This window comes from Plectropomus leopardus, chromosome 16, assembly GCF_026936395.1.
Source record: "Plectropomus leopardus strain MGB_pleo_1.0 chromosome 16, ASM2693639v1, whole genome shotgun sequence".
Lineage (NCBI taxonomy): Eukaryota > Metazoa > Chordata > Actinopteri > Perciformes > Serranidae > Plectropomus > Plectropomus leopardus.
The window spans coordinates 10,893,866-10,907,175 of NC_142191.1; the positions used below are offsets into that span (position 1 = coordinate 10,893,866).

Here is a 13,310-nt window from a genome sequence, read left to right on the forward strand (position 1 = left end):
CACAGCCTGAAAACAAGCACTCTCAAAAATCAATCCCACTAACCAGAGCTGTAGGCGCTCAGCAAACAGGAATTACAATTTATTGGATTTATTTGGATGGCCAGGCTCATATCATTCTTCAAATTGGCAATCTGCTGTTCATGAAACCTGGTGACACGTTCTTGACAAATAGACGCTCTGTATTAGAACTGAATCCATCTGAGTGAGGGCCAATATTTGCTCCAGTTGTCATAATTTTATCTGCTGTCAAATGGCAGACAGTTAAACATACAGAGAAAAAATGCAGACTACAGAGTGTGGAAAAACAGGTTTCATTCGATCCTAGATCTCATATCTTCATACGGTGGCTCTCGCTTGTTGGTGTCTTATTTAGATGTCTGTAGTGCCAGTAAACAAAAAAACTGTTGCCAGTAAAATTTATGGTACAAACTATTAACAGCTTTACAAGTCTACTCCTGTGTGCTAGGCTTTACAGTTTTGGGATGATGAAGTAATGTTAGCTTGTGGCTGGAAAGCCTCGGGATATGGCCAGTGATTACATTAACCTTAGAATGGCACCTGGTCCCATCTGGTCCCACTGCCGTCTCGCAGCCTCTGAGTCAGTGAGAAAGAAGACAGAGCGTACCTAAAGGGAAGGACAGTAAGTGCCTCTACTGTAGAGAGGCTCTGAAATGTATCCACGCCTGGCTGGACAAGTCCTTCCATCTATATCCATCTAAATACTTCATGCTGTTGTTGCTGCACAAGATAAATACTAGTGAAGTAGAGTCAGAGATATAATCAAAGACCATATAAGTCACTGCTTTTGCACGGTATTACATGTTAAAGTAAGGCAGAATCTCAGAAGGGATTGGAGTTTGGAGATGAAATAAGAAGAAGAAAAAAGGTCTCTAAAGGTAATACGGGGGCAGACAGTGCTGCGGCTGTGATAAAACCAGCACGACATTGCTTAAGAGCTCCACTACTAGGCAATTTGCAACACTGAGGCCTGTGAGCAGCTTTGTGACAACCCCCCGCTGAGCACAGAAGAACATTTAGACTTTTCTCAACTGGGTTTGAAACACATCCAGATGAAGCTGTTTGAAGACTGACTGGGCAACACATCAACATTCACTGCACCTGTTATGAGTTACTGCCTTTATTTATAAGACGTCGGTGAATATATTATCTCTCAAGGGACTACCACATTAGAAGTATTAGGAAGGGATTACTTCACTTTACAAGCAGCCCTTCAAACGGTCGCCTGCTTATAAGTAACTGAGACTGAAATATGATCGATAATTCAGCCCACAACCTTTGTAAACCGCTGTTTTTCCATTTTTTAAGTGTTTGAGTCAATAAGAATTATGCACCTTGTGGAGTTAGTGAATAAATCAATCATTTTGAGCATTTATGAACATTTGTGGCAGAATAATGAGCTGAGCACTCATTTATGTCAGACTTGACATAGTTTGTAAAATGAAGAATTAGCTGCTTCTGCATTTATCTGGGACATTTACTGAGTCATGGAGCAAATGGTTGGTTATACCTCTAACTGGAAATGAATGCATAAGCTGTTTTGAAAATCATCCAAAAGAAAGAACTGGGTTCAAAACTGTCGACAGAAATTAAAGAAGTCGATCTTCAGAGGATTTCTCACAGTAACTGAAGCCAGAAAAGGTCGCTGACTCTGCTATCACACTTTTTAAATGAAACGCATATAATTACAATGTCTGCTTGGCATCCAGATACAGCATCTGCTACAAAATTTTGATGAGATTTAAAGAGGACAGTTCATCCTAAAATCAAAAATACTTATTTTCTATTTTACATGTAGCGGCATCTATCAATCTAATTTGTTTTGGTGAGAGGTGTTGGAGATATCTGCCGTAGAGATGTTTGCCTTCGCTCCAATATATGGAATTAGATGGCAACCATGTCACCATGCAAAAGGAAGTTTGCATCTACTGCTAGCTCACCTAGCACCACTGAACTAGCTAACATTACAACTCAGCCGAGAAGGATGCCATTATTGTTTACATCTCAGCTGCCACGAGCACGAGCCTCTTGTTCATGAGTAGATGCACACTTCCTTCTGTGCAGTGACACGGCTGAAAAATGTGGTTTGGTAGACGAAAAAATAATAATTCCTTCATGAAAATGCTTACAACAAGGTGTGTAGATTATCTTTAGTAACCGGGTCATGATTTCTGGAAAGAGCAATTGCTGTTGAGTTTTCAAATGTGTGTCTTTTTTGGCGCTTTGAGCTTCACAAGCTGAGTGAAGTGTCCCTTTAAGAGCCTTTAAACAGTTACTTAAATTACCCATGGGTGCCATCAGTCAAAACCTACATCAGATGCATAAAGTAAACACAAAAAGGCAGATACATTGCTTTTTTCCCCCACACTGGCTATGCATTTCAATCGTAATGCTTTTCTTCAGGCACCACAAAAAATGGAGAAATGACATGTCATGTGCCAAATTATGTTGCTAATAAATCAGACAGGTGATGTAATCTCCAATTTTCCTCACATCTCGTTTTTTTCTGTGTAATCAATGTGTCATGGTTTTCCAAGGTGATCTGTGATCAAAAGCTGCAGAGGCTGTTTTATGGTGATAAATCAAAATTGGTATTATTTGACCGTATAAAAAACAATCTCTTCTTTTATGCTGTGAAAGTCTAAGCAACCATGAAACTAACTATGCATAAATCAGGACATATTGCATCGCAAGCAAATATAGAGGGCAAACTACAGATACCTCGCTCTAACAAATCAAACTGGGCTCCTTTCCACGTGGCTCGTCAGCCATTCAGAGATCCACCAGCACTCTCACTATCTCTCCGTGCACTCTGGTTAGATGGGGAGTAGCTAATGTGCCGGGCTTTAGCTATATGCTATGATTCATCGTGGCAGTGCGCCCACATCCCAAGAGGGTCTCACCATTTGTTTGCACCAACACACGCCTCGGCCACTGTGACCTATTGCAGTTTGATCTCAGATCTTACGTAACCAATTGTGCGGAGCAGGGCTTACTCAGGGCACGTGGCTGATAACATATTGAAGTATTCACAATGACACTTATTACTGCAGAAGGGAACACCAAACAAAAGAGAGGGGGGTACGAGGAAGAGGATTGGACTATTGGACTTCACATCAATAAAAATATTTGCATTAGGAAATCACATTATCGTCTGTTGGCTGCTCCTGAGCCAGCAGTGATAGCATTTTGGCAACAACTTTTCTCTTATTCATCATGAGCCTCTGAAATATGAAATGATGCAACAACAGACCTCATGTAGGAAGTGATATATAAACAAATTTTCTGGGGGGTTTTGGGGTTTTTTGTATCCATTATTTGTTCTTATTTTGTTAGTACCCATTTGTTTATAGGCACAATTCAGTCCTAAACCTGAGAGGCAGTGATGTGCCAAAGTAGCCTGCCAAAAAGCCAAAGAATAGGAAGATCTGCTTTGATTTGGATTTGGGCATGACTATTTATCTTTTAAACTAAACTATAACCAGGAATATAAGATACTGCAATGTTGGTAATTGACTTAGGTATGGGTAGTGGAGACAAAAATGATAAATCAAAGCTATGCCAACGCGTGTGCCTGCAGCAGCACTTGTACTTCATGCCACCCCTGCATAAGTTAGTGCCTCATTTTGGCCACCTCAGTAATAAAAAGTACGCCACCAACATCCCACAGTCCAGTGCTGGGTTTAAAAGTTTGCCTTCACTTGCCTTTGCAGCAGCTGCTCCTCTAATTTAATCTACTGATCTGATCAATCTGATCGATCCAACCACAAACTAATCAAATGACCAATTATCTTCCCTTTGACTCAAAGTCAACAAAGTGCTGCTGAGGAAAACATTTCGGGAAGAGTTATGTCAGAGCTAGTTTGCTCATCTGTCAAATCGTAACAGAAAAAGAGAAATGAAGATATATACAGGTATGAAGGTATACATTTTTACAATGCAAAAGTCACCTTAAAGGTACTTCAAGTTGAAAATACACTTGTCCCGCACAATCGCCTCCAATGGCGACAACATCATATAGGGAGAGGGCACTTATACATTAGTGATGATTCATGGCCCGCTTCAACTGAACCGTCACTTGCTCCATCACCAGCAAATGAGCCGCGGACAATGCATCATGGTTACTGCGTGGCTGTCTGTAACCCCCATTACCTAAAGGACAATGAGCTTGAGGAGGAATGAATGTGTCCTGTCTTAGATAAATGTTGCACCTGATTCTGAAGAGTGTGCACTGTACAACATAAGCTCATGGCAAAATAGGCTTGATAGTGTTTAAGTAGTCAGATTCTGCCCAAAACAAAAGCAAATCCTTGGTATTTTGGCAAAGTGTGGGCAATATGGATGGTGCAGTTGCAAGAATAGAAGCTTCTATGTGACGTTTAGAGGAATTTGTTTAATTAGCTTTGTTAGATGTCGGCCAATTAGTGTCCCAGAATGTTAGTTTGCTGGTAACAGATTAAATTACATGGTCATTAGCACACTATAAAATCAGACAAGTTGATTTTACTTTTTAAAAAATTAAGGAAACCAATTGGCTTGTGAAATGTTAGTAAATATAACTATTTATCTTAATTCTTGTCTCCTGTATCTGTTTGTTTAGTTTCTTAAAATTTAGATCTATTTACTTAAACTTGTGAAGTTGTTGCAACTTAAAAATTACAAGTTTAAGCAAATGAATCTTTCTAAGTTTTAACAACTTCAGTAAGCCAAATATACTGTGCTACATACCTGTATTTTTCTGGCTTCATACTGGTCAGTTGTATTTGTATGATCTTAAACATGTTAAGAAAACAGAACTTCATTATTGGCAAAATCCTCTTTGTCCAACTAAGCTGGTTTACTGAAGTAGCTAACACTTGAACAATGTAATTTCACTTGTCATTTTTTAAGTTGCACTTTTTAAGTACTTTCCTTTTTCAAGGCTGTTTCCAAGATTATTTTGAATGAGATCAACTTCTCATATTTTACAGTGCATGATCATCAAATGTTCATGACACAAAATTAGCAGTCATTTAGACACAAGGACACACGAGCCATTACTGTAAATATATGTATGACTCATTCCCTGCAGCTCTCCACAGATCAAGGACAATATATACTATATGTGCAGCGCCCTACTATACGTCTATCTTAATGCCGCCATTAATAATCCTCTTATTAAATGGACAAAATGAGACAGACGTCACCTCTTAACCTCTTGATACCAGTGTTACCAGCAGCTCTCTCTACAGTTGGAACATTCATTTCCTCTTGCTGCTCTCTAAGCATTAGTCTGGCCTCTTGTTCATCTCACTCGCTCCCCTCCACAAAGCAATCTCTGTGCGTGTCATGAGCGTCGTGGCTGTGTTTTGACCTTGACCCCCCCCCCACAACCTCCCTCTGCGGTTCATAATGCCACGAGGGCCGAGGCGGGGAGACTGATAGCCCCGTCTGACCTGAGGGTCTTGAGATCTGCCTCAATGTCACCTCTTGCACTGAACACAGAGGCCATCATTGATCGTCTCCGAGATAAAAACAGACAGAAGCGCAAGAAGTGAAAGAGGGAGAGATAAAAGAGGAGGCGCTGGGAGATAAGAGGAGAGGGATGTGAGAGGGGACCGAGTTAGCAAACGGCAAATCATTTGAAATGGCTCCCAATTCCATCATTTCGCGTTTCATCTTTCTCTCTCAAGTGCACTTTTTGGATGAAATATTGTCCTCGTACAGCAGCGCATGCCTTTGGCTGTCATCTCAAGATAACTGTGTTATGGGTTATTACGCCTGTGCTCCATGAGTTAATAAAAGCGTTTGAAATACAAATTGACTGTCAATTAATACTCCCTTTGTAATGAGCTACTACAGAAAGCCGTAACTAAAAATCTTACTGTGGGTACTTAAGTAGCAGCTGTGATACTGTACTTACATCTCATTAAGAAAAGTGTTAAATTATGTAACAAGTATCATCCTCTCTGATGCCTTCCCAATGACAAATTATTTTTTTTTTTATCATTATTTTCCACATATCTCACAGCTTGAGAGATTCCCACCCACTTGACCCTCTCAACATTACTTCAGATACTGTCTGCAACAACACACAAAGTCCATTAGACCCACATTAACGATAAAAGCCCTGAGGATGGCCTGCAGGTCCCCTATCTGCCCAGCCAATCCCATCTCACCCATCCATCTGATCCGAGCGATTGCTTAGAGAGTTTGAAGCTGTACAGGGTCCTCTATTAGATCTGTCGCCCTTCGTTTCTGCTGCCTTTTGCTACTAAGGCTTTTGTCCCGCTTTGCAGTCAATGTCTCCACCGGCAACTAAATCATGATAGATAGCTGCAAAGTGACAGCGTGAAGAGATGTAACGCTGTCCGAGGGAGGTGGACATGAGATAGACAGCGTGGTTACATTGGTCAGATTCACACAAGGCTGTTTGGAGGGAAAGAGGAAAGTGAACATTTTAAAGATAAAAAGAACTCTATACGATAATCAGAGCATTAATATAGGAGTAAACAACTGTTTGCTATGTAAAGATATAGTGGAGCAATGGTGTCCTGAAGTCACAATACCTATGTGTGTGTTGAAATATGAGCTTCTCTGTTCTTTGGTGTGGTTAACGGTCTGGCCGTGAATGCTCATTAGTGCAAGTGAGTCCGTGTGTGTGTGTGTATGTGTGTGTGTGTGTGTGTGTGTGTGCACGCGTGCGTGTGCGTGTGTGTATGCCACTGGCTAGCGAAAAGGGCTCCAAATTTACAAGTGCTCCAGTTTGCCGCAAAGTGTACTGGTGCACAGAGTAAGTATTTACCAACCTAACCCACATTTTTGTTTCTGCACTGAAAAGACGTTTGCTTGAGAGTTTTTATTTACAGTGGAAATTGGGGTTTCTAATTGAGCTCAGGCCCAAAACTGCTGCCCTAGTTTGGGCTTGTGTTGGACTGTGACAGAAAATATATCGGTTCACGTAGAGTCACACTTGTAATTTTTCAGGGCCTGATTAAAGTTGTACTGAGGACAGTGGATTAGAAAACAGTAAAGCTGGTATTTGGAGATGAAAGGAAAAATGTACTCCATGTCGCCTTAAAAAAAGACCTCTTCAGTCACATCTAGTGCTTGAAGACATGAGACCCAACAGTTACTGTGTTTCTTGATCACAAGTCATACACAAACCTGATGGCATGAGCTTTTTGAATTAAGACTTTTAATTCAAACACCTGTGGTGAGTTTTGACCTTGACCCCCAATGCTTGAGACTTTCCAAATGTTGTCCAAATTAATCTGTTTGGACACATACGGCATGGATGATTAAATATCTTTAAAAGAACTGGCGGATTAACAGACCCCTCTACTTCTTTTTTCTTTCCTTTAGACCGGCCACCAGCTCCGGTCAATGTGTCTGTTACACACCTGCGGTCCGACTCGGCAACTGTATCCTGGGAGGTTCCAGAGGGAGATATAATAATCGGCTTCTCAATCTCACAACAGGTAAGTCATAAACTTGTACTATAAATCAGAGAGACCATGGGCAGATTAGCAGAGCAGAACACCCCCCACCCTCCAAAAAAAGACAAAATTGTATTAGTTTTATTTGTGGCTCTAGCCATTTGCGGCTTGGCATTGAGCCTTCATCATGTCTTGTTGAAATTTTGTTGGCACACCACGCAGCCAGTATGAAGAGGTGCACCTGGAATCCATTTTCTAGCGTGTCACAGTTTGTGACAGCTTGTGGGACATGTTGGGATAAAACGGGCCAATGAAAACATGAAGTGATAATATATTCACTGCCTGAAGTCCACTGAGATGCCGTGCGCTCAGCAAACACCTGATGACGAATAAACGAGTTTGTCCAGCATACAGAGTAAGTATTGGCACACATGCACAAGATCCCGAGAGAATAAAGATTTGTTTTTTGTGTGGATATATTTTCTCAGGAACCCCTTAAAGCTTTGCTTAGCATGCAGAATGGCTGACTAAATCTTGCCTTCAAGCCTGGAGTCAGAATAAAACTTTGCATGGTGGATTTGTCAAGAGAAAACAAGGGGTGCCGCGGGATTTCAAAGCTTTAAATAGGAAAACCAATGACACTGAATGCCATATGCTGCAGTAATCGTGTTTATGCTTTATGCAGCTCAAGACATCATGCAGCTATTTAACTTTGCTATTTGTTCAGTGCAACTGATGAGCTGAATACAACACCGAAACGGCTGCTCATCAGTAGAATCTGAACATGTTTCGTGATTGCCTTGAGTGTATATGACGGTTTAATAATCACATTATTCATTGTTTACGGAGAGAAATGAGCTTTTTCAAGCAGGACCATAAAACACAGACATCTGGCCCAAAGCCACTTCAAGTACAGATGGGCTAGAGAGCACACTGAGAAAAGAACTTTGCGTGCATGCAGGAGGAATAATTCTCACAGCTCTGGGTCTTGATTGCTCCAATAACGTTCAGAAAGGTCAAAGACAAAGTCTGAGACTCTGAAAGACTCAAGGCAATTGCAGTTTAAATTAATCAGAATATTGACTCCCCAACTTTTCCATTCCCAGTCAAGACTCCATATGGCGAAACTAAAGTGCCAACTGTTAATATAATAAAGTTCTCAGCATGTCGTTCTGCAGCACCTTGAATATTTTCTGGTTGGTCACCTTCATCTCACATTCTCATGGTCACCATAGTCACTGTTTTTACTTTTTTACAGAACAGACTGTCTTCCTTAGGGGCGCATTTGCCAGGCTGGTAATCTCTCTGGTTGCCTTGATCACCTCATTGACTACTGTATCGATTATAGATCAGTCCATTCTCTTCCAATCCCCAGAGGCAAGAAGGACACATGCAGAGATTCATTCGGGAAGTCAACACCACCAGCCGCTCTTGTGTCCTTTGGGACCTTGAAGAGGAGACTGACTACATCATCCAGGTCCAGTCAATTGGCCTCTACGGTGAAAGCCAAGCCAGCAAGAAGGTGCATTTTCGTACCCTCAAGAAGACAGACCGCTTCCCCTCTAACAGCTCCAATCAAGGTAAGCTGCTTGGAGGTTTTGATAAATTACCTGTGGCAAAGTTCTTTTGAGAGCAAAAAGTTCTATCCGTGTTCAAGGACAATAATAGAGTGTCATTCAAACACAGGGACTTGTGTTTCCTGAAATAAAAATAAACCCCTTCTAAAAATAAAGAATACGGCCCTGTGTCCACCTATCTTTTTTTTTTTCTCAGCAACAGTTTTTTTTTTTTTTCAATTGTTCTCTATAAAGAGTGGGTGTCTGCAGCTGCCTGGAAAAAAAATGCTGCGCCTGGTATCATTTTTCAGAGCACTCTGATAAATCACAGAATTTAAGTCGTTAATCGCAATTAATCGCATTTTTCAAATCATATTTTCAGTTCCATTATTTTGCATTCATAACTCTTTTAAAGTCCATATTGACAAGGGTAAGAAATTCTTAGATTGTCTTGATTCAGAATCAAATGACAACAAAAAACTGCATGGGACTAGCATAAAGTGGCCATGTCTGTAAAGGAGAGACTTATGGGTACCCATAGAACCCATTTTCATTCAGATATATCTAGGTGAGAGGTAAAGGGAACACTGTGAAATGGCCATTTTTCCATCGCCGAAATTTAGCCTAACTAAGCATCATTAAGCTCCTTTACTGAGAATCTAGCATGGCATGGTGCCACTGGGTTCCTTGGGTCTTCTAGTTTTATATGATACCAGTATCATCACTCTAGCTTTAAAAGTCAGCCTGGTATGTCTTAAAGACATGAATGATTTACTGATTTTTTTTTAAAAAAGTACAGACCTCAATTACTTGCGGTTTAGGCATTGATGCTGAAAGCCCTGTTGTTTTTAAATGATAATGTAGTTCCATGGTGCAGTGTAAGTGTAAGCTACATCAGGCTTTGAATATACAGACAACAAATTCTCAGTGTGTTGTTGTGACTTTATGGGGTTTGTTAATATTAACAAAAAGTTAAATTGCCAGGTATTAAGTCAACAAAATGCTGTAGTTTGTCATTGATAAGGTCACTGCAGAAATCTTTTCACACTGTTTCATCTCACTGTTACATAACATAATGCTTTGCTTTTAATTCTACAGCACATGATAGAGCCACAGGCCTTTTTCCCAGAGGCACAGACAGGAGCAACCCATTACAGACGCTTTTCCTGCTGTTGCTCAAAAAGCCTATTCTGGCTGTTGAATGCCTTTAAGCACACTGACATTGAAAATGAGGCACAGTAAAGGTTAGTGCCGACATAAGTGCACGTAACCTAAAGCCTCCTTGCACAGCGTCTCTGAGGACGCTTCATGCAGGTTTATTTTCTCCTACAGACCAATTCATTATTGACTGACTCTGCAAGCATGGCTGCAGGCAAGCTCCTCTGCATTTATACCTCTCTATATCACTCGGGGTGCCTAATCAGGATTCTGACACACACTCTGAAGCACTTTGGATTCAGTGTTTGGGCTCATGGGCTGGAGAAAATATGAAGACCATGACCAATAGAGAATAGGTTCAGTAGCTCTCAATTTCTTATGGCACAAATGAGGAGAGAGTGAAAAAAAAACATTTGCTAAGCAGCTGCTGAGAGTCTTTAGAGGAAACTCATTTGCTAATCCATGATTTTGGGTAAAGCCAAATACATTAACTTTTAAAGGTATAATATGCAGGAATGGATACCGTGCAAATTTATGGGAATGCCCACAAAATGTCACATGCTTTTACACGAAGGGGGAAAACAAAGTTTGCTACCATGCTAAAGATTTACTGTCAGAAAAATCAGATCAGATAAATCCAGAAGTGAAGGGTATTTTATATCCTGAACCCTATTGTCCCATGTTTTTGTCTTAAAGTGACTAATGGGAACATTATATTATTAAATAAGTCCAGTACTGCAGCTCATGGTCTCAGGTCATGTCTGCACAGTCAATTTACATCCACCAAAAGTGCTTGTTTTTGCCACTGACATGTTCAGATTGTTATAAGTGTGTCCTCAGATTATTAAAAGGATCCCTACAGACATAGCACTTTTTTAAAGCCAAATCGCTATTTTTGAACCCTCAGACTTTGAGCATGTGAGGACCTGTAGTTCTTGAGGTTGGAAATAGCTTCATAATTAAATTGTTTCATGTTAACGTTACAGCAAATTGTCAAAACATATGCTAATGGCGTTGAGTAACATTAGTGCTGCTATACTGTGTTGAAACATGCATAAAATTCCATTCAACGTGCCAGACTATTAAAAAATAGCATTAATGGCTGTAAGTAATTCTAAAGTATATGTAATAGTGTCTCTTGGATGCATGCTGTTAGCTGATCACTCTCTGCAAGTATAAAAACTGTGCTTTCCAAGTCTCTGCAAGCTGGTGGAAAGAACTGTTTTCCCCCCACCAACTTTGCCCTCATTACACCCTCCCAACTGTGACAAGACACCAACTCTATCTTTTGTCCACTACTGTATGTAAACACAACATTCAAACTTGGCCCTTTCTCCAAACTGTTTGTGCACAGACTGCAAGCTACTGTACATTAGTAGAAATATTACATTTGTTGTAATGGAAGAGCTGATACTTTAGCAAGCTAACTACACAAACAGCTATGCTAACTCCTACCTGTTCAACAGAAATCAGACCAGCTCTGCATCACTGTTCATTCTCTCCTTTAGTGCTTGAACTGAAAGCCAACCCCAAATTTCCTCACAATTTTGAATGAGGTATCTACTTGGCGTTTTGCCCATAGATATATAATAATATCGAGATACCAGATGCCAAGATGGTGACTACTCAGTCCCGTGGAGATGCTCTCCTGGTGCATATGTCAAAAAGGTTTCTAGCCTCTTGGGTTTACTTTCACAGTACACGGCCCATTGAAAATGCAGAGTAGTGTTTGTAACGCTGGTCCCACCAGTGAGTTCCCACTCTACTCAAAAACTTTACATTGTGATGACGTCACAGATTCTTAAATAAATTTTCTTGGCCCAAAAATTCATAATCCATGGTCTATGGGCAAAATGCATTATGGGCCACAGGGGATTTTTTCACTGCAATATTGCGAGTGGCCACTGGAATATTCTGGATGCAGGCTGAGCAATGGTCATGGGGGCCTGGTTTCACCTCACTGTATTTGCTTTCTTTGGCACAGTTTCCGCCATTTTGGTAGCTTCCTCTTGCTACTACTTGATCATTACCTTTTTATAAAGTCTCAACCTCACCTGCTCACTGTTACCAGCTGGGAGCTGCATGAAGGTCTAAAACACAGCAAAATAAGGAGAAAAGAATACTAGATAAATACACTGCCACACACAGTTTTTCAGGAAAATCCTACAAAGTATACCTTAAAAATGGTAGCAGCATGCATTTGACATTGGTTTAGAAACAGGCCTGATACTTGAAAAATGTATCCCTCTGTTATCTTATGGTGAGGTCGAGGTTGTGAACATAAGAAGTGCTGATGCAAGCGAATCATACACGGTTCTCTTCAGCTGACTCAGGTTTGGTAGCATTAGTTAAGCTGGCAAGATCGGCGACAGAGAAAGAAACTAATCCAGGCTCAAGTTCAACACTGTATATTACGCTAACAGGCGCTGGCATTACACCCCTTTCTTGTTGCTTTAAATTAAATACTCAGGGATTATTTCTGTACTTATATTTGATGTTGGAAGCAAAGGATTTTAGAGGCTAACCATCAATATCCGAGTAGTGCTGAGTATGAAAAGAATTATGGCCAGTGCCTCACTACTTTGTCAACATTTTTGGAAAAGATTCACTGTGTAACATTAATCAGGAATTTGTGATCCAAGTGGGTCAGAAAAACAGCCCATTCAGTGGATGAGCTTCATTTGTGGGAGTTTGTTTTTGTAAGTGTAGAAGCAATCAGTGTCAGCTCTCCATAAATCTAATGCTCTGCACTGCTGACTTCTCGTGCCCCAGTTCCAAAGTCCAATCACATCAACTTTCTCTGAGTAACTTGAGTCTAATTTATGACTTAACTTGTCTTTTCATGTTTGGTTCTGTGTGGCCGTATATTCTGACCCTGATATTGTTGGCAAATTTATTGCGGACCAAAGAAACACTCAATATGTGCACATCATCTGGGGAAAATCCAGACACAGCCACCATGACTAATACTCCTTTGATAGATAACATATTGCACTTCTATTTTTATCCCAGTTTCAGACAAAGATGCCAGCTGAATAGCTTCAAAGTGAAAAACAGTAACGTAATTAGTGATGGAAAATTATCAGGGGTGCAAGAAGTACTCTGATCCTGTACCGAAGTACCGGTAGTAAGTGAAAGTACAACTGTATTAGAGTCAAAA

General features: G+C 40.5%; 2 protein-coding genes across 2 annotated transcripts in view; one reads left to right on the plus strand and one right to left on the minus strand.

Moving 5' to 3' along the window:
* The window catches only part of LOC121955790 (low density lipoprotein receptor adapter protein 1), a 117,890-nt gene that overhangs the window by 20,232 nt on the left and 84,348 nt on the right, over positions 1-13,310 (minus strand). The gene's annotated exons all lie outside the window — the stretch shown is intronic.
* The window catches only part of fndc4a (fibronectin type III domain containing 4a), a 30,964-nt gene that overhangs the window by 3,479 nt on the left and 14,175 nt on the right, over positions 1-13,310 (plus strand). Inside the window, exons 2-3 of the mRNA XM_042503776.2 lie at positions 7,363-7,478; positions 8,812-9,016. Of these exons, the coding sequence (XP_042359710.1) occupies positions 7,363-7,478; positions 8,812-9,016 (321 nt within the window). The remainder of the gene's footprint in view (positions 1-7,362; positions 7,479-8,811; positions 9,017-13,310) is intronic.